General features: G+C 39.1%; 1 protein-coding gene across 6 annotated transcripts in view; it reads right to left on the reverse strand.

Moving 5' to 3' along the window:
- HIVEP2 (HIVEP zinc finger 2) overlaps nucleotides 1-22745 on the reverse strand; it is a 304484-nt gene that overhangs the window by 16080 nt on the left and 265659 nt on the right. For all 6 annotated transcript variants that reach the window (XM_077486702.1, XM_077486706.1, XM_077486701.1 and 3 more), the window contains 3 exons: nucleotides 14347-19734; nucleotides 8510-8661; nucleotides 3008-3183 (listed from right to left, as the gene is read on the reverse strand). In XM_077486702.1, coding sequence (XP_077342828.1) covers nucleotides 3008-3183; nucleotides 8510-8661; nucleotides 14347-19449 — 5431 coding nt within the window. In that variant the 5' untranslated portion in view covers nucleotides 19450-19734. The remainder of the gene's footprint in view (nucleotides 1-3007; nucleotides 3184-8509; nucleotides 8662-14346; nucleotides 19735-22745) is intronic.

Here is a 22745-nt window from a genome sequence, read left to right on the forward strand (position 1 = left end):
GTGGCACAGTGGTGTAGTGGTTAGCACTCTCACCTAGCAGTAAGAAGGGTCGCTGGTTTGAATCCCAACCACGGCACTACCTGCCTGGAGTTTGCATGTTATTCCTGTGCCTGCATGGGTTTCCTCCAGGTACTCTGGCTTCCTCCCGCAGTCCAAAGACATGCAGGTAGGTTAATTGGCTTTGGGATAGGGACAATTGTAGACACTCACTCAGGTTGAACTGGATGGACTGGTGTCTTTATTCAACCTTACTAAAAATGTAATCAGTATTTTGATATTTTTCACTGCCCAATCACAGGCTCAGGGCAGGGAGGGGACCCTGTTGTATTGCTCAAAATATAACTAAAAGCAAAACCTATTTTTCTAAGTCTTGAATAAAGTGGAAGAGGATTAGAACACCTGTCAGGTTTTGTATGCCTGCCTGAGACTCACCCTCTCTATTTGTCCTGTTTACTATTAGCATCGAGAGAGAAAATTCAAAATGTTGGGTTGTCCCAGAACAGTAATAGAAGGGAAATCTTCCAATGATGAACCTTAATAGCAAACAGTGGTTTCCTCTCTGGAGGAGGGATTTCCTCTTCCTTCCTATTTTGGCCAATAGAACACAGATAGCAAAAAAAAAATAAAAACTGACAGGGGTATAAGCCCATGCTCTATCCAAAAAAAAATAGTTTTACCTTTACTTTTATTGTAAAGGATAATTGAACCTTTGGAATATGTTACATATTCCACCTATATTAAAAGTGGAACATGTAATAATTCCTGCATGCTCTCCCCCCGGTTCCCCCCTCTCTGTGACAGTGGGTGGGAGTTCTTCTCCCCTGACTTTTTAGAAATAGCACGACTGTGCGGGGCTCCACCCACGTCATTTATTCACAGATTCCTGTGAATGAATAAACTAAAAGTACCATCTGCCTTTGCGGCAGACAGATGTGTACTTTGAAAGTGCTGCGGGGATGCTGATAAGCACTCTTGTAGTCTACTGACATGCCCTCTGGCTTACAAACAGAAAGCCCATACAGAGGTACTTGATGAAAGCTGTGGGAACATGTCTGCAGGAGCCATGCTTTCCAGTCTCCTGCAGGAAAAAAACATGAATGCACTTTTTTTTTTTTTTGGCAAAGGTGAACTTAGCCTTTAACTTCAATAGGGAAAAGTGAGATCACTAATATTGCTTTGATGTCTGGCATGGCTTTGTAAATTTCAGGACTGAATGGAGAAAATTAAAAATCCTTTCACTGGTAAAACAGCTGTCATATATGTATTTCTCTTCTGTATTTAGCTGTTTGTCTGTAGGTCAAGGTTTAACCTTTTTAACCCCCCTGGCGGTATTCCCGAGTCTGGCTCGGGGTGGAGATTTTGTACCAAAAGCGCTAACCCCAAGCCAGACTCGGGACCACATCGCTGAATGCAGGGAGAGGTTTACTTACCTTGTCCCCAGATCCAGCGATGTCCCCCCGCTGTACGAGCGAGCCGTCCTCCGCTCGATCTATCATGGAGCCGATCTCCATTCCTTGCGAGCGTTGCGACGCACGGGGACGGAGCACGGCGCCAAATTCAAAAAGTTGAACACACACATTACATACAGTATAATGTAATCCTACAGATTACATTGCTGTATGTAATTATTTCACATCCCCTTTGTCCCTAGTGGTCTGCCCAGTGTCCTGCATGTAGTTTTATATTATAAAAACTGTTATTTATGCCTGGAAACTGGAGATTGTCCATAGCAACCAAAACTGTCCCTTTACATCAAAAATGGTTTTAGACCAGCTAGAAAACAGCAATAATAAATTAGAATCACTCGCAGAATTAACCCCCCTAGCGGTAATCCCGAGTCTGGCTCGGGTTGGGAATTTACTAACAGGAGCGGTAACCCCGAGCCAGACTCGGGATCGCTTCGCTGGATGCAGGGGAGGACACAGTGAGACTTACTTACCTTGTCCCCTGGATCCAGCGATGTCCGCCGCGCTGTGTGATCGAGCTGTCCTCCACTCGATTCACAGTGCCGAATGCCGCCGAGCTCCGTTCCCTGCGACGTTACGGCGCACGGCAGCGGAGAACGGCGGCAAATTCAAAAAAGTAAAAAGACACAAAACACACACAGCACTGTAATCTGTAGTGCTGTATTAAAAAATGACACATCCCCTTTGTCCCCAGTGGTCTGTGCAGTGCCCTGCATGCACTTTTATATTATAAATATTGTTTTTTCTACCTGAAATTTGGAGATTGTCCATAGCAACCAAAACGTGTCCCTTTTTCAGTGTTTTAGGATTTGATTACATTATTGAATCATTTTTATTATTCTTTATTATATTATAAACTTTATCATACCCGGAATGTCTGCTAGACTCTGGTTTGAACAGATTTAAGAGCGTTATTCCTAAGAATTACAGGACTACAAAATAAAACACCAGATTTCCATGAAAAATAATTGTACCGCTTTCAGCACCTAATTCCAGACTGAATCATACCGCCAGGGAGGTTAAGTGATAGTGATTTGTGGGGAGATCCGTCATCAAATATTAAAAAGTAATGACAGTGACAATTCTGCAACTGAGCAAATTTCTGTGTTTTTGATTTGATTACATTATTGAATAATTTTTATTATTGTTATATTATTATTTGGTAATCCAACTACTACTAAATAATGAAAAGAACTCTCACAAGAGTATAGAAGAAGTAGGTAGAGATCATTTCAAAACATGAACGCAAGTTCTTTCTATACTTACTGAACTTTCAAATGGCTTTTTTTAGGGAAAGAATTGTTTGCGGTAAAGTAAAACAGGGTAGCCAATAAGAATTAATCTCCTTTTGCTTTGACATTATTGAATTAAATATTTGGGGACAGATGTGGATTAAACATGTTAGAACTTGGTCATTTCATTTTTACTAACTAAGGTTGATTTATATATCAGTATGATCATCCAATCTTTTTTTTTTTTTTGTAAGCTGATTCAGCTACTTATGCCAGCTTTACATTTAAGGCCAGAAAATTAGACAATACCTTTTGTTTTGAAGGCAAAGTTGCACAACTTGCACACGTAAGGGCGTACATCTGTGTGGGTGCGGATATGCTTCTTCAGCATGCTTGGTTTCTTGCAGCGTATACCACATTCTTCACATATGTACTTTCCACGACCTCGTCCCCTCACATATACATAGTCTTCATTAGACTTGAAACTGTTGGCAACAAGATGACAAACAATGATTCATTTGTGTCTTCTTTTTGTCCCCATCATCCTGCATCTAGAAATGTGGTTTACACATCACGTTTACTTGTTAGGAGAATAAAAAACAGCATTATTTCAAGTATTTTTCATGTTACTATGCCTTCAATCATTTTTTGTAGAAATATTTTGTAGGCTATAAAATGAAGTTGCTATACTCAGAATATATAATACTTAGATGATGTGTAATGGACTCATTTGAACATATGTAAGTTAACAATTCATTCAGAGAATGTTGTTCAGGGAATCATTAAAATAATTACATTAGTTTTTAGCAATTTGGTGGCCTTGATGGTCACATTTCAATTCTTTTACTAGCAAAGGGTCTACAAGGCCTTCAGTCACATAAATAAAAATAAAAAAAATCAGGTCAGTAAGAAAGTGAATATGTACTTTGCAAAGAGAAAGTCCCCTGAGCTTAGTAAATATTATAAGACTGGTTTACTTTAATTGTCCAAGCAAACATTTTTTTTTTTCACATAATAGGGTATTAAATGTGAGCACAGTGTCACCTTATTAACTAAGCTCAGTGAATGTTCAGGGAACAGTATGTGTTTCTTTCTACTATATCAACCCCCTATGTACCTCATGGAAAACAATGGACATTTGACTGAAAAAAAAATTAAAATATGATACTATTTGATGAAAACACATTTTGAGGCTATGTGTCCACTGAAATTTCTACATGCACATGCAGAATGCAGCAATTATGATACATTAAGCATAGGTCTCTATACCCATTGATAGTTTTGATGGAGAAAAATTAGGGTATATGAGAACATCCATTCTGTAGAAAGAATAAAATGCATAATGGGAAAACCCAACATGCCTGAACATAAATTAAATAAATAAGACGTAATGAGTTAACTAGGATAAAGAAATAGCTGGTTATGTACAATCTAGTTGTACAATCTTATTTTAATCTCCTTAGAGGTGCATTAAAACTGTGATGTAAGGACCCACCTAAACAATCCATTAAAATTGTATCTAATCATATATAGGCCCTTGTATTACATGTTGGTAACATGTATGGTCAGCATCACTTGAGATACTTGCAGGGCCACACTACCAACAATCACTTGGGGTTATTTACTAAAACTGAGAAAATCTGGTGCAACTCTCCACAGAAACCAATGAGCTTCCAGGTTTTATTGCAAAGGCTTAATTGAACAAGCTGAAGTTAGAAGGTGATTGGCAACCATGCACAGCTGCACCAGATTCTGAGTGCTCCAGTTTAAGTAAATCAACCTCCATGATGACTATCTATATATATGTCATGATATATTAGCATAAGCAGTCACACAAAACAAAAAAACTGGAAAATACTGTTTGTTATGATCATCTGATGAGCACTGAAAAAAACTGACTATATTGTGACCTATTTTCTTTCTCCACCATCTGTAGACCTCTACCCAGGACAAAAGATGTGCATGAAATAAAATACAGTTAAATATAGCTTCTTTGCTGTACATGCAAAGCATAGTAAACAGATAAGCTACAGCTATGTAAATATACCTGCATGTATGTACCCTCACTATGAGAGGCCAAAGAAAACTTTTGCACATGTGCATTGCTAACATCTGTTTCTCATTAAATGCAAGAAAACTACAGCATCATTACATTTGTATAACCACTATAATGGGGAAACACTGCATTTGTTACTCCATAACTATGTGTAACAAGGCCCCATAGCAAATCCATTAAATATTCCTAGTCTAACTTTAGCAATGTCTCTAGGGACACAGAATACTGGGTTTTTTTTTCAAATGGTTCAAATATACATAAATATTCGCTATTACTACCTGCCTAAATCACTGAGTAGTCAGTGTTGGGCCCTCTGTGCATCTGGGTTACACAGCATTAAAGCAATAAATACGGTAAATACATTTGAAGAAGGAGCTTCACAGAAAATGCCACTGGTTTAAGAGTATGTCACATTTTAATTCTTGAACCCCATAACAATAATTTAAAACATCAAACCACAAAATCTATTTTTTGCACATTGTTTGCACATGCCAATAGACATTGTAAATCCATGCTTAAAGTAGATCTCTCGTTATAAATAAATAAATAAATAAATAGGTAATGTGACACAATAAATGCCCTTTAAGCTTAGAAGCTTGCATGGACCATTAAAGCTGGATTTTAGGCAAAAAGCTAAATACACAGTTATATACAGTACACATATGCATACACATATGTGAACCAACCCTCCTGCCAAATGATTTGGTGCATTTTTTAATTTACCTGGTACCTAGCTCTAAGAGAGCCCCTGAGAGCCTGAGTACTGGGAAAGTGCAGTGGTTGGGGCCATTGGAGAGGGGTGGATAGCACTGTTTTTGCGTGTGTGTATTCGGGGAAATTATAACTTAAACTTGAAAACTAGCCAGACATTACATCATGCTACAGATAGCTGGAAATTTAGCTGCAACAGTGCTGTCATCAGTGTGGGGGGCTCAAAGGAAGGTCATGACTAATTCTGCCTAACCATCCCACAACTATGAAGCCACTGTTGGGTAATAGATGGGCACAAGGGTAGAGGTTAGGAACGATAAAAAAAAACTTATTTCATTTTCTCTTTGACTAACAAGCAATAAGAGACCCATGTATTTAAAAAAAAATCTAATTTTATTTATTGTAAGGTTGATAGTTCAAGATTGACATGGTTACCAAACTATATCAATATTAGAATAAAGCCTAACTACAGTCAATAAGTTTTATTTTTTTGTGATTAGAGCATGGAAGGGATAAAGCTCCTATCAAGTTTTTATTGTTTTCAATGCCTCTGAGCACATTCCTTATACAGGCAGTACCCGAGTTACGAACACCCGCGTTATGAACAACTCCTACTTACGAACAGCCTCAAATGCCGGCCACTTGTGCTCCACGCTGGTCCTAAATACCTCCAAGCACCTCCGGACACATCCCACACTGCAGTACTACATGTACTGCATGGCCAGAAGAGCCCCAGATAACATAACCAATGCCCGGAACATCCCGCATCTATGCACAGGCGGAAATTATGCCCCATACACACGGTCGGATTTTCCGACGGAAAATGTGTGATCAGATCCTGTTGTCGGAAAATCCAAACGTGTGTGGGCTACATTGGACTTTTTCCGCCGGATTTTCCAAAGTAAAAAGTTTGAGAGCAGGATCTAAAATTTTCCGACAACAAAATCCGATCGCATAAATTCCGATCGTGTGTAGACAATTCCGACGGACAAAGTGACACGCATGCTCAGAATAAACTAAGAGACGAAAGCTACTGGCTACTGGCCCGCTTATAGTCCCGATGTATGTGTTTGACATCACCCCGTTCAGAATGATCGGAAATTCCGACAACTTTGTGCGACCATGTGTATGCAAGACAAGTTTGGACCAAAATCCGTCTGAAAAAATCCAACGGATTTTGTGGTCGGAATGTCCAACCGTGTGTATGCGGCATTACACTTACAAATGTAGTGTTCCGACCGGAAGTTACATTTACAAATGCAGTGTTCTGACTTACGAACAAATTCCACTTATGAACAAACCTACAGTCCATTATGTTTGTAACTAGATGACTGCCTGTATAGGTGTCATAATGACAGGAGGTGAAGGGGAATCTTTCTAATAAGGTCAAAAATAAATAAATAAAAATAACCTGACAGAAATGTTGACTCACCACCATCAAACAAAAAGATGATAAAAGATGAAGAAACCTTAAAGTGAACCTATATGTAAAAAATAAAAACAATTGTGAACAGGCATGTTTTGTATTGTAGAAGAGACATGCAATGTCTCTTCTACAATAAAGTACACTTACCGGTGTAGTCTCAATCCACTGTAGAATGTACACTGGGCTGTGCATGTGCAGCTCAGTTTACATTTTAGCACACTGCTAGTGTTGCGGGATGACTGCACTCCCACACTTATGCAGAAGTGACATCATCTCACCTCGGCCAATCAGAAGAGCCGAGGACAGGCACACTGAAGAATCTTAGGGGAAGATACCAACGCCAACAAGGGACTTCACACCTGTCGGATTGTTGGAGTATAGGTGGATATTTATGACTTTATTTCTGCTTTAACACAATCTCAAAACAGATGCTATCTGAGCACCTTCTTCATTATAACCTTTTCACAAGTATGAAGCAAGAGATTACTGTCATTTAATTAACAATTACTGTATATACTGTATTACTAGCAGAGTTTTTTGTATTACAGTTTTTACATAGTGTGCTAATACATTGATTGTGACTGTGGCTCAAAACAAGTTGGTGTACTGAAATCTAGGATATAAGATAGGTGCTGTGAGGAATCCATCTACCCTATTAGGGAAATGCTATATGGCCGGTCAGTAAAATATGGGAAGCATTGCAGCACACCACATGAGATAAAACCCTATACTGCACATTATCATATGCAAACCACTTGTTTATGAGATCCTAATAAAGAGAAGTCACACTTTTGCATGGCAAATGTAACTGAGCACGAACTTAGAGCAGAACAGCAATTGCTTACAACCAGTTATGTGCTGCTGTACAAAGGATTAAAATGGAACTCCGGGACCATTTTTTTTCCTATTTTTCACCCCCTCCTTTCTGTATTAAAAAAAAACAACAAAAAAAATACCAATTTCTACCTACCCTCTTCATGCTCCAGCATTGTCCCTTGTCCCTTGTCCCTTCCGCCTTGGTCTTACATTGGATACTCTCTAGGGCAGAGTGACAAAATGTCTCTCTGCCCATTTCCTATGAGCTCAGCCTGTCATTTACACACAAACCTCTTTAGGTTTTGAGTGAAACTCAGCCATCCTAACATTACATTAAACAATGCCTGTTCCCACCCTGCCACTGCCAGGGGAAGAAGAGGGTGCAGTAATGTCACTAGACTGCCAAGAACACAAAGACAAAAAAGGTACGTATAGAGGTTCATGAACTACAGAGGGGCTTCAGGGGGGTAGAGGGAAGGAGGCAGGTGGAATCCTGGAATTCCAGTTTAAATGAACTCTTCTTCTAAACTGGTAGAAATGCTTGTCCACAAGGAATTGCAATGCTTACCAAGGTATACATTTTTATACTCCAAAACAGAGTTCCTTTCTGCATCCCTTCAGACATCAAATCTGAACTAGAGACATTTTTCTTAAGAACTGTAGTAACTCAATTTGCATTTCTTGTTAAAATACCAGGAACTATTGAGACAACTATTTATGGCCAGATTACTGAGACAATCAAAATTGCTGTATTGTGCAATATTACTTCTACTTTCATATAAATTATTGCTTGTTATCTTACCCTCCTTCAAATATTTTAATCCGCATTGGTTCTGTTTGTTTAGCTGAAATATCTTTCTCTCCATGACTTTCTCCTTTTGTCCTTTCTTTGCTATTTCCAGCAGTCTTCTTTTCAAATTTACTGTTAACAAGGAGGGGCGGCTCTGGTTTCATCTAGGATATAAAAATAAAGTTGTTCTATGATCTCCAATTATATCAGTCTCGTCATCATGCAGAACTATTTCCTGGATGTAATATTCGAAAATCCACACTAGCAACACCAATAGGCATTATGATCAGTTCACAGGCTCTCATAAAGTATCAACAAGTAACCATATCAGTATGTTATTATTATTATAAAGGATTTATATAGCGCCAACAGTTTGCACATCACTTTACAACAAGTTGTAAGAATAAACTCACATAGTTACACGTTACATAGTAAGGTTGAATAAAGACACCAGTCCATCCAGTTCAACCTGAGTGAGTGTGTGTCTGCAATTGCCCCTATCCCTATACATTGTGTCTCATTAAAATGCTCATCTATTATTATTTTTATTTAAGGTACCCATATAGCGCTGTTAATTTACGCAGCTCTCCACACATACATCGCACACTCACATTGGTCCCTACCCTCAAGCAGCCCACAATCCAAGGTCCCAAATTCACATTCATATACTATTGCCAATTGTTTTGGACAGAAGCCAATTAACCTACCTGCATGTCTTTGGAGTGTAGGAGGAAACCGGAGTACCTGGAGGAAACCCACGCAGGCACAGGGAGAACATGCAAACTCCAGGCAGGTAGTGTCTTGGTTGGGATTCAAACCAGCGACCCTCTTTACTGCTAGGTGAGAGTGCTACCCACTACACCACTGTGCCACTAATGCAATGCTTTGTTTACAGTGTTCCTCAAAACGTAAATTAAAGAAGTTCACTTTTAGTGGATTCGTCCTTTAAAAACACACTAAACCCCTGATTGTTCAATACTTGTTATTCTTTATTCCAGCAACCCTTACTGTATGACCCTGCCTGCCTACAGATGAGCTAGTCCTATTCTGGCCATCCTGTGTAATGTGGTTCATCCATAGGAAAGTGCCGCAGCACATGAGCGCAAGGAGGAGCTGACCAGGACATTTTCGGTTGAAAGGTAGTGTATCACTGGACAGGGCTGCACAGTGAATACTGCTATAATAGGGAGGTAGGTACATACATAACATGACAAACTGCACTCAGGTGGGTAGGGGAATTTAATAAATTACACATATTTCTTTTCTACTAGCAGATACAGACAGACCATAAATTAAGTGGGTAATTACATCCACAAAATTAAGCGCATTTATTAAAAAGGGAAAAAGGCATTAAGGGAACAAGTACACGTCTGAATCTTTATGTTTTAAAATGGGTGAATTTAAATATTCACCTAAAGTTCTTTCTATACTATAAACTATACAAGTGTCAAAGATCCAACACCAAGGTGTAATAAACCAATCATTAGAAACCAATTCTCTACCTTGGTGTAGACATCTATCTCCTTCCTCTTTGTGATATATACCGTTCATCTTTAAATGGCATCTCCCTTCTCAGGATATCATATAGTGTCTTTATATGTATACCGAGTTTGTATCTACACCCCACAAGAGGGCAATGAAGTGCAATCAGTTCATTCCTTTGTTGGCTTTATTTTTTTCTGGTGATTATTATAGAGTGTATCACTCCTGTGAATCCACTAATATATGTCAATCCTTGGTATTTATTTCATCACCAGATGAGCTTTCTCCCCCAATCGTGGAGCCATCTAGTACCTCAAACAGTGAAAATTCACAGCTTTAAATGTTCACAATGGACTCTTAAAGAGAGCTTTTCCACATCTACCACAACTTGCAATAAATAGAATATTCATATGTCTTTAGGGTCCATTGAAACACACTTTATCATTACATTGAACCTTTCAAGCTGTAGTTAATGTATCTTTATATAGGCCTTTTCCTATTTGCTGAACATCACTTGTTCCATTAGGAGAGGCGCTCCACCCAAAAGGCCACTGAAATCAGTCAAGTGACCTGTTATCACATATTTCTGTCAACTGACAACACATGAACTGTCTTTGTATTCCAGTGGTCCCAGAATTCCAATAAAGTCTTGTACACAGGGGCTGAATGTCAGCCGGTTCAATAGAAACTGGCCAAAATTTGGCCTGTGTGTACGGCAGCTGGTCCGACAGAAGCCGGCCAATAGCTGAGAGCACTGACCAGAATGTTCTGGCGGGGGGCTGCCCCCATTTCAGAACACAATAGCTCAGCAGGAGAGATTGATGTACTAACATGGGATTGTTAGTACAACAGCTCCGACCTAAGCTGTCAGTTGTTTTTTTGTTCAACTCGCTGGGTTGAACCAAAAAAAAAAAAAAACTAGTAGTGTTTATGAGGCTTAACTCTTTATCTTTTCCAATTTTTTTTATTGCATGGCCACATGCTTCAATTTGGGGGTTAGGGAACTTTTTCTGCATTCCTCTCAAATGTTCTAATTCTAACCTTTAGTTATCTTTGTGTTTTATCAATATACATAATTTTACATGGACACCTTACCCTATAAGGTATATATATATATATATATATATATATATATATATATATATATATATATATATATATATATATATACTACATATGTAGTCTTAAAATTGATAAGCAATCTTACCATATATCCTCTACTGTCCTCAAAAACCTTACTCTTATCTACTAAGTGAGTGAAAAACAAGGCAATGACCATATCTACACATCCTGGTTTGTTAAGATTTTTTTCTACTGTGAGTCTTTGATGTGGAAATGTATTCACTTTTGAACAGACTGGACCCTAAAAAATGAAACCCTTTTATCAATGACTGCAAGAAAAGGGGCTACTATTTATTTTATGTTCTTAAATCTTGCATTTGTAGAGCCTGTTCTATAGAGACACTTTATATTGTTGAGGGGAGGTGATGGCTGATCACGTGAGGAAGCTTAATCCCCACTGATGATTTTAACAATGTGGAGATGGTAATTACCAATCCATTCCTCCCTTTCTGGTCGGCATGGCTGATCAGTGTATTGTGTTGGCATGGAAGTCTCCCTGCTGTCAGAATAGAATAACGCAGTGGGGAGGATTCCCCCTTCCAATTCGTATGTGTGGATCGGGGGAATCAAGCCATTTTGTTTTCATTCAACCGCCTGGTTGAACAGAAAAAAAATAAAAAATAAAAAATCTCATCTATGGCCAGCATTAGCCAGAGAATCCATTGATAGACAAAGTTGATTTGACTGATATCAATGGCCTGATTTAAGGAGGAATAAAACAATGAAACAATGGTTGTTCAGAAAAGAAGAAAAACACCATATAATAGACCCTAAAGAAACAATCTTATATCCTGAAAGGGGAACAGCTATTTAACCACTTCAATACAGGGCATTTTCACCCCCTTCCTGCCCAAGCCAATTTTCAGCTTTCTGCGATGTAACATTTTGAATGACATTCATGCAACACTGTACCCAAATTCAATTTTGGTGGTATTTGATCACCTCTGCGATATATATTTACTTTTTGTGCTATAAACAAAAAAAGAGCGAGAATTTTGAAAAAAACACTATTTTATACTTTTTGCTATAATAAATATCCGATCTGCGATTTTTATCATGACTGTGACATTGCAGCAGACACATCGGACACTTTTGACTATTTTGGGACCAGTGCCACTTATACAGCGATCAGTGCTATAAATATTCACTGCTTACTGTATAAATGTCATTGGCAGGGAAGGAGTTAACACTAGGGGTGATCAAGGGGTTAAATATGTTACCTAGGGAGTGATTCTAACTGTGGGGGGAGGGGACAGACAAGGGGAGGAGACCGATCGGTGTTGCTATATACTACCCTGACAGGACGTGAATCTATGTGCTACACACACAGATCCCCATTCCTGTTCTGTCACCAGCAATCGCGGGTGCCCGGAGGACATTGCGTCCACAGGGCACGTGCATTGGCTCCCGAGTGACACACCCCCTATACCGACAGGAAGCCAAGGAAATCATTGGACTCCTGCCCGGAGGGACAGGGTGTTCCTGCGGACGTCATATGACTATGGGCAGGTAGGGAAGTGGTTAAAGATGTATATACGAAAGTAGCCCTTTTTGCTGCTAGACCCACCTTTTTACATACACAATTTGCTAATGTGGACACACACAGGCAAACAGCGTTCATTCCTTGAACCACATTCCCCTCCAACCTTCCTTATGCATATTTGGTGTTTTGGGACAGGTAAAAAAAAATACTTGTTACATTTATATATTTGTATTATAAAAGCTGAAACTGAAGTTATTGGGGAAGATGTATATTAGGAACTCTGGATGCAGTGATCATACAACTGAGCTTGTCTTAAACCATTTGTTAAAGTGGAGTTCCACCCCAAAAAAAAAAAAAATATGAATGTGCTTAAAAAAAAGAAAAAAAAAACATTTGGAGATTTTTTTTTTTACTCACCTCTAAATCCCTGTTGCTAGGGGGTCCTTCATAGTCTGCCTCCTTCAGCGCCTGGGCTCCTGGCGTTACTTCCCTTGGCACAGGAAGGGAGATTGCTTCTCCCCCCTCCCTCTTGTCAATCATCTGGGACATGTGACAGGCCCCAGATGATTGCGCCACACGGCTCGCGCATGCGCAGTGGGTGCCCAGCTTTGAAGCCACAGCCGGGCACCCACAGTTAAAATACCGGCGCCGCCAAGCAGGAGCTTTGATCCCCCGCATCTCTGGACCCTGGGGCAGGTAAGTGTCCAATTATTAAAAGTCAGCAGCTGCAGTATTTGTAGCTGCTGACTTTTTTTTTTTTTAAGTGGGAACCCCGCTTTAAGATTGTAAAAATGATATCTGCCTTTGACATGGAGGGCATTTATCTCTATAAGGATGTCACATGAAAAGATATAGTAAAATATTTACAAAAATGTGAGGGGTGTACTCGCTTTTGTGAGATACTGTATATGTAAATTCTAAGTTAGAAAAAATGAAATGATATATAACGATGGAAGTCAGCAGAGCTTCCCCTCATTCACCTCTGAAAAATTGCCCTGAAAAGTGCAACTTCCCTTGCAAAGTGAAAGCTTATTTACCTTTAGTAAATCAACATTTTGTGAATATTCACTTTAATTTATTGTGAATATCCACTTCAATTGTTCAACCATGTGCATATTAAATAAGTAAACAGGGATTTGCTTTTTGCATGATTGGATAACTGAAGTGAACCTTCATTTGCAACTCTTTTTGTAAATCACAGGCTTCTGTGAGTTAGAATTTATGCGTGTATGTGGTATTGGGGGAAAAGGGTAGATGAGTACTGCAGCAAAACGAAAATATAAATTGTTCCTTGCACTATGTCTAGCATTGCTTGCCCAATAAGCTGAATAAAATATAGAATTGTATTTTAAAATGCCTGTGTTTTACATTCTAGCACTGTTGGAGGATTCCTTAACCAGGGTTACACTGTAAAAGTTACATGAGGTTAATGCACAATGGTTCATTGGATACAAGGTTAAGTATACAAACACTATATTTCAAAGTACATGGGCAATCCTAATAAATGTTGGTAGTGTCATAGTAAAATACGAATTATGGCAATATACCTCAGGCTATCTTTCATTAGACAGCCTCAGGTTTATCGCCATAATTCATTTCCAGAAATTGAAATTATCATTGTATTGCTTCTGTGCTAGTAATGTTTAACATTCAGTAATTACTATACAATTAAAGTATTAGCAAACCATTTAGTTGTGTATTCTCATACAGCATATTAAAAAACATAATATCATCAAATCAAAATACTGAATTGCAGCATTACCTGTGCAAACTGAAGTTTCCATCCTCTTGAAGAAGTTAATTTTCCAGCTCCAGATCTATGCATAGTAGCTGTGGTGTACATTGATAATGTATTCTTTTGCTTAGATCTAAGAAGTGCTAGAGATGTTCTTGTGCTAAGCCCTGAAGGGTTTGGATTGCAGGAACTAATGCACCATGAAGCATACACAGAGGACAGTGATTCCTGTTCTGTATGACTGGGTTTGGCATAATTAAGAAAACACCAGCTGACAGTAGTAGTAGTCCGCAAGCTGGGAAACTGGAGTATTTGTTGTATTTCAGATCCATCTTTAACATGTATACTTGCAGTCCCATCTTTTGACCCTGAACTTTCTGACATTTGTGTTAAAATTCCTACACCCAACTTTTTATTGTTAGGAGGTTCATCCTCAAGAGTTTCACAGGATGTCCTGGGAGGGCTTAAGCTCATATCAGATGCAGCATCTTCATCATAAAATTCATCAGGTGACATTCGTCCTTCAGTGGTGTCACTAATCTTGGACTCAGACAATTCCTTCTCTGTACTAGATGAAATGTTAAGAGGAGAATTTGATAATGATGGCGGTGGAGTCTGAGCAGAAGAAAGAATATCTTTTTGCTCTTTTGTGTGACCCTGTCTCACTAACTGAGGTTTTGAGGTTCGTGACAAATTTTTCTTTATGTCAGAATTACTAAGTTCAACTGCACTTAGTTCTTTAACAATTTGTCCATACATTCTTTCTTCTTTAACACGCTTTTGCTGCTTTGTTTCCATAAACAGTTCTAAACTACTGGCAGGAGAAAGCATCCTTTTGCCACCTCCAAAATTAGATGCACTGTCAGAAGTAGACACCAAACATAACGGTATTGTAGATTCTATGCCAAGTGGTGATGTCTGTGGCACTTTCCATATAGGATACTGTTCCAGTTCTCCACAAGGAGCTAACATTTGGGCTATGTTGAATCCCAAACCTCTCATGGATGCATTTGTTGCCATTATCTTCTGTGATGTGCTTCCATCCACTTTGCATATAACAATTGATGAGCTATTGGTTTGTGAATGTGTAACAATAATTTGTGAAATGCTAGTGTACATAACACTACCATAGGATGGCACGTGTGTCTGAATTCTGACTGGAACTATGGGCCCTGACAAAGGCTGAAGAGGCCCAACACTAGGAGAGATAGAAATTTGTTGGTCAGTGGAAGAATCACTTGATCCACCACTGTGATCTCTCTGTAGTTTTGAAAGGATGTGTTTAGACTTTTTGGACGATGATGATGAGGATGATAAAGATGAGCCAGATTCTAAATATGGCTGACAGCTTTTTTCCATGGTATGCAAATAATTATAAGGCTTGCATCCAGTATGCTCTTGGGCAGTATCAAGATAATAGGAAGAGTGTAGTTCTGACTGGCTTGGTGACTTGAAATACGTTTTTTGCAAGTTTTGCAAATGGTGCTGGAAGTGTCTTTGCAAAGGATCGATGCAAGACGGCCACAAAAGTGGATGAGGTGCTGGTACTTGAGCCATGCAAACAGAAGAATAAGGTAACTGAAAGGTACTATGAATTGGTGGATATAAAACTTTCTCATGATGTGTAAATGAATGTTGTTGGTCTGGCAAAAGTCTCTTGGGAATATAGGCTGACTGCAGTCCTAAAGGACTTCTTAATGCATCATAGCTAGAAACAGACTGCTGAGAATACAGAGATGAGGTACATGCAGGTAGTGGAGAAGTACCAACATCTACATTTCCAGCCTCATCAGAGTTTGTAGATGATGAAGGAGAAAGCTGCCAAGCAACCTGTGAAGACCTCCGACTGCTATGCAGTGGATCACATTGTTCTTGGCTTCCAGTTTGTTCTTGCTCTGCCTGGGAGTTTTCAGGAAAGCCACTAAAAGAAGCTTGACGAACAAGAAAACACTTTTTCCTTTCACGGGCTGGAGAGAGAGTTGTAGTGATAGCACCAGTCCCAGAGGCATGAGTTAGGTTTCCATAGTCAAAAGATTTGCTTCGAATTTCAGGTATCTCAGTAAGGCTAGGACAAGGAATCTGTTCAGAAGAGGAGCGTCTCATTTCTTTCTGATGGTGGTGACCTGGTACAGACAGAGAATATGCTCCAGGAGGAACAGTTAAAAACTCTGGAGGCCTTCCAATTTCATCCTGTTTAGCTGATACAGCTGATTTGATTATATCATCCCTGTCAAAAGACATTGAAAAACTTGAACTGTGGGATAAATTGCTCTCCTGACTTGGACTACGGGACAGGCTCGTTCCTGTGGACTCAAAACTGGATTCTCCAGATGAGTTTTCCATGTCTGCCAACCGAAGACGTTTCTTTTTTGGTGGCAGTTTCTCTGCAGGGAGTTGTGAAAGGGTTTCACTTCTTTGAGGCCACTGAAATTCTTCTGGGGGTTTTTCAGGCTCTTTAACAGGAATTTCTGGTTCTTTATCAGGTTTATCAGGTTCCTCTGTAACACGAATCTCCGGAACTGTAATATTATGTTGGCGAACCAATTTGGGTGGCATGTGATATGAAGACTGCTGTGAGTGTTGCGATGGAGATGGTCTTCCTGGAGATTCTGAGACATCTGATGTCTGTGTCCAATCTGGACTCATAGAGGACATTGTGTTCCCACTGTCACACGTTTCTGATGGTGAGCAGGCTGACTGGCTAGCAAGTAGTTCTGTAGATTCAGACCTTTCAAAAGAGTTGGGTCTGCTCAAAGAGTTAGTGTGTTGAATTACAGATATAACATTTCCAGGAGGCTTTCTACTTGTTATATCTATAATTTTATCAGTGTCTGAAGAAGACTCATCTAATATAGGTACAGGACTTCCCATCTGTTGATGTGACCGACCAATGTCTTGAGGCCCACTGTAAACATACTCTTGCCCTGAAATAGAAAAGCTAGCCCTGCCAGGTTCCTGGACTTGTGTTTTTGTATCAAAGTCTATGTTGGCAGGACTACCTGCTGAACTGTTCACTGCATCTGAAGGAGCAGAGATATCTTCCTCGTCTCCAACACTTTTCTCCTTTCTGCGCTTTCTGTTTTCAATCATTGTTCCAACTCGAGATTGTAAAGGTGTCATTGCATCTATAAAGTATTCAACTCCTGGCTTCATCCCACCTATGTGTTGAAAATCTCTATATCCCAGTTTGTGGGCTTCGTATTCATCCCATCTCTTTGTATGAATTCCTGAGACAGTATATTCATACATTGATGGCATTTTCTTCTCTTTTGAGGAAACTGTTTTTTCATGTAGAGCTTTTCTGCTGTAGCCAGAAGGTGCATTTTTAGGCATTCTGACATATGGATCAAAATCAGAATGACCCTCCAAGACCAGCGGCAATTCAAATGCAGCTTGCCTCCTCAGTAGTCTTTGATGTGGGATGCCTGTTGTACCTGGATAAAATACATCATCGGAACCTGTCATTCGCTCATCAAATGAGTGACTGCCCCTTATAGATGGTGGAATACTTAAACTTACTCCAGAAGAGGTTGGCATTGAGTTACTTCTTATAAGTGGCGATACATCACTGGGAGTTTCCAAAAAGACTGCTGTTTGGCCCTGGTTAATGTCTGGATACAGTTTAGATTCACTTTCAAGAGACTCTGTAATGAGCTGTGATTTCTGCAGTTCAGAAACACGGATGCCAGTTAATCTTGACTTCATAGTCTTCAACTTACTGTGATCCAAAAGCTCTTCTCTTTTTGATATATACTGTGAAATATGCTCCTCCATCACACTAGTGTTACCAACTGACAGACTGGCTTCCTGACTTTGCATTGAAGACCTGGGGCTTAGTCTACAATACTTGCCAAAAATGATTTCTTCATAAGACGTTGCATTAGTATTTGGAGGACTTATATTCTGATCTGCACTTTCTGATCGTGAAAAATATCCAGAGTCTGTGCTTCCTTTACTGTGAGGACTTAAAAGATTTAAAGACTTCTCTGAATCATGCCCTTTTTTTTCTGTAATCTTTAGTGCAAGTTTTTGTTTAGCAGTATGTGGTTCATTCATTTTTCCGCTTACTGATGGGTTGTGCATTAATTCAGGTGTTATAAAATGAGGGTTTTCACTAGATAAACTAATTCCACTTTTAGGGATTATCAGTATTGGCACTTTCATTGAGCCACTTAAAGATTCTTCTGATGTGTGAAAACCTGGATCTAAAAGTTCCCCACTTTTGACAGCCAGATCCAATGGAATCTGGGAAATTGAGTTTTCAGAGTCTTCTACTAGTAACAATGTCTCTTCATCAGTGTCCGTACTCTGCTCCCCATCAGAATGTATTTCTGTTTCTACATCAATACAAGATGATTCTAAATCTAGTTTGGACATAGCAGAGTCCGCAAAAGGAACTAATCCAGCTTTTATAGCATGTGCATGGGACTTCCTGTGCTTATACAAATTGCTTTTTGTTTTGAAGGAAAAACCACATGGTACACAGGGATAGGGGCGCTCGCCAGTATGAGATCGTATATGTTTTTTCAGCACACTTGGTTTGGCACAAGCCCGTGTACAATACGGACATATATACTTGCCAGGCTTTTTGGGTTTTTGCTCTTTTTTATGAATGTCTTCTGATTGCTCAGTAGATTTTTGTGTATACTGGCTGAATGAGGCAAGTGCTGAAAACTTTTTTCTGGAGAATGCAGCACTGTGTCCATGCATTCGAAGGAATAAATCCTCTGGCGCAACAGGCAAGTGACTATAAGGGTAAGCATGTCCTTCCAGACTCTGGTGAGGCTTTGTGCTATGCACCAACCTCTGTTGATGGAGAGTATGTTGTGGAAATGAGAGTGAATGCCGATGAGTGTAAGAACCGGGGCGTTTTTGCGTGAATTGCTTTTCTTGCATCTGCTGAGTGGCTTCATTTTGTGCTCCTGTTTTTAAGGAACTAAAATATTGTACTGATGCTGGGTTTGAGAGATGCTCATGGTTAACCTTTGGCTGCCTTTCTCCTTCTTGACTATCATAAATGCTCATTGTAACTACAGCTGGATTCTCTTGACACCATCTGTTTGGTACTATGTCAGATTCTCCACATGTTGAGGTAGATTCTTGCCCTAACAGGGTGTCTCCAGAGTCCATTTTGATTCACTTGGTCTTCAGTGCTAGCTTACTTTAATGCTATATAGACACATGGAGTTCGAGTGACTTTGCTCCTTAAATAAATGTTTCTCCCATTTTTCCAAAAATCTCTTCAAGTCAGCTACTGAAAGATTTCATGTAGTAGTAGTAGTATGTGGATATTACATTAAATTGTAATGCATGACATCAGATTTCCACGCTCTTGATTCTGATTAATCGGTATATGGAGGCTCCAGTGGGTAATTTTGAACTAAAGTGCAGATCTAGTCATCACAATTGTTGAACCTATTAGACATACAAAACAAAGCGTTAATTAGGAATCGAAATACGCTCTGGAAAAAAGTATTAGTAGAGAACTAAAAGTAACTTGGAATCTTACACATGAACTTCTTACACAACCTAGGCAACAATTAGAGATGAATGAAACTTTCACAGAGCAATCTGAAAGTGTTTAGATAAAGTGAGCTTCAGTAATCCCCTATTATGTCCATATGCCTTTGATTAAAAACGATAGCAGACTGAGTGAACTATTAATGCAGACAACCCAGAATTAAAGCGGTATTAAACCCAAAAGCAAACATTTATTATATAGCAGCTTACCATTTCTTAGATGTGAAGGCTGCATTCGTTTTGTTTTTAAAAATGATTTCCTTAAATTTCACCTGATGATCTGACCAGTACATTTGTAGTTTTTCAAAAGAAAAATCTCTCCAGCAGAATGTATCAGTTACATAGATGAGACAAACAATTTAACACTAGCAAGGGTGCTTACATTGATCAGCTTTTATTTATTTATGGAAAACCTTTATCCCAAAAGAGAAAAAAAATGTTTGCTGTAACTGCTTATAACATGTTAGCAGGAGTCTGGCTTCCATTGGTAGTGTACCTAAATCTGCTAGTACATCCAACACTCCCCTCACCCCATACTGACAATGCTGCTGTTCAAAGGTGCCCCCTGTGTTCATTCATCTAGAGAGGAGGTGCTCTAATACATAAGGTGCATTACTGGCCAGATCCCCAGATGAAAACAGGAAAAAAAAAGCCTAAGAAAAAAACAAATGTAACCACCACATCTAAGCATTGATAAGCTGCAATATATTAATTGTTTGGTTTTGAGGTTAATACCGCTTAATAATCACATCAGGCTACATGCATAGGTAGGTGGATCACTGATACTAAGGTGTTTTACTAAGGCAAATAGACTGTTCACTTTACAGGGGAAATTGCTTTTGCAAGGTATTTATCCTTAGAGCTTAGTGAATTTGGTGAAGCTCTGCTGATTTCCATCATCCAATCATGGGCAAGCAAAATATTTTTTTATTTTTTAGTGTTTTTTTATTTTCCTTACATGTGAATGGATATGCTTTGCAAAGTGAAACTTACCACAGTTGCTAAGCTCTAGGGAACATTTTCATTCACAGTGCAGCGTCTCTTGCAAAGTAAACAGCATATTTGCCTTTAGTAAATCAAACCCTCAGAACCATCATGCCTCTGCCTTTGAGAGTCATGCTTGTAATTTTCAGCCTTGCAATGCCTCATAGGACTTGTAGTTCTGCAACATCTGGAGGGCCACAGGTTGAGCACCCATGTTAAGCAGTTTCAGGTTTGCCTCTCAGCTAGCAAATAAGCAATATGGTTCATTTCATACATACTCAATACCAAAAACATGAATAATATTCCACCAGGTCAAAATGTTTAACACTGCAATCCTTGAATCCAACTCGCTTTGTCTGTTCTTAACAAATATACTGATATGCTACTAATCTGTGTGCATCATTCGCATGCCAATGTGTGCCCTCACACTCAGAAGAACTACAAATTAGACAGGTTAGAACAACCACTCCAGTAGCTAATGTACCTTAACTTATTTCCCCCACATCTTCCTCTCCACTGACATAAGCAGAGTACACATGTTTACAAGGCACACTGCAAGGGTCTGCCTATTCATATTGTGCCTGAATGTATATAGGTGCCGTTATACAAAACAAAATCCTCCAAATGGGAACTGGACCTGACCTAAATGTTTCAAAGGTAACAATGATGCTATGCCTGTAAGCTCATGTATTAATCTACAAATCCGACTATGTGTGCTAACCATCTAAACCTTAGTTACAATGGGGTTTAATTACTAAAACCATAGAGTGCAAAATCTGGTGCAGCTCTGCATAGAAACCAAGCAGCTTCCATTTTTTTTGGCCAAAGCTTAATTAAACAAGCTGGAGTTAGAAGCTGATTTCACAGATCACCAGATTTTGCACGCTCCAGTTTTAGTAAATCAACCCCAATATGTACGCGTAGCCTTGACTTCTGCCCAAGTTGAGATAAAGCGTCACAGATTTTACTGCTATGCCTCGCCCCTTTTAGTGCTAAGCCCCACACCCCTGATGCCTGTTTAAGTAACTTCAGTGGCTAGTAAAAGATTTGGCATTTCATAGTTGAATGCCATGGGTAGAGCTTAGCACCATGGGGGGGGTTTGGTAGAAGTGGTGACCCCATGCATAGCCCAAACCTAGTATCCAGTAGGGACGCACGGATTGATTTGATGACTAGTACAGGTTCTTGCAAGCTGTCTTAGACCAGGTCAGGTTTTCTTGAACCTTAATTTAATATTAACATAAGACATGAACTCTATATGTATACTATATATGCATGTTAAAATGTTCAATAGAATTCATGCAGCAAAAGAAAAAAATAATGTTTTCAACCACAGGGTCTGCCCCTCATGTGGCATAAACTTTAATGCAGTGTTATAAAATGGCTTCCCCTATACCCCTATATATAAAAAAAAAACGTGAAAAAAAAAAGAAAAAAAACTTGAAAACTTTTATGCATCTATTTTTCACAGTAACTGTATAGCAAACTGTATGTAAGATTTATGCTCCTAAACTGAAACAGTACATCTTGTAACCCTGAGGTTAAGGTATGAGTCCCCCTCAACCCCAAAATCCATACTAGGAAGACACTGTCTAGTTGTCCTAAACTCCTACAGTAAACAGTTTAAGGTATTTCCTTTGAAGATGTCTTCTTCAAAATATATGGACGTGGTTAACAGATGAAATAAAGAGTATTTCAGAACATCTGAAGACTTTCAGTTTAACACACTCCAGTCATGTGGAAATCTTAAGACCTTAGCCATAATTATTTATAACCATTCAAGAAAACAAGGAATGTGTTCATACCTAAATAATTTATTACCACCGTCATATTTTGTGTAGATGTAATAACCTGCGATTATTTAACAAACATAAATTACAGAAGGTGAATAGGCTGAGGTTTTCTGTGATGAGATCTTACAC

This window comes from Lithobates pipiens, unplaced genomic scaffold (assembly GCF_037356315.1).
Source record: "Lithobates pipiens isolate NorthernLeopardFrog02 unplaced genomic scaffold, aLitPip1_a1.2 Scaffold_18, whole genome shotgun sequence".
In the NCBI taxonomy this organism is placed as follows: Eukaryota; Metazoa; Chordata; class Amphibia; order Anura; family Ranidae; genus Lithobates; species Lithobates pipiens.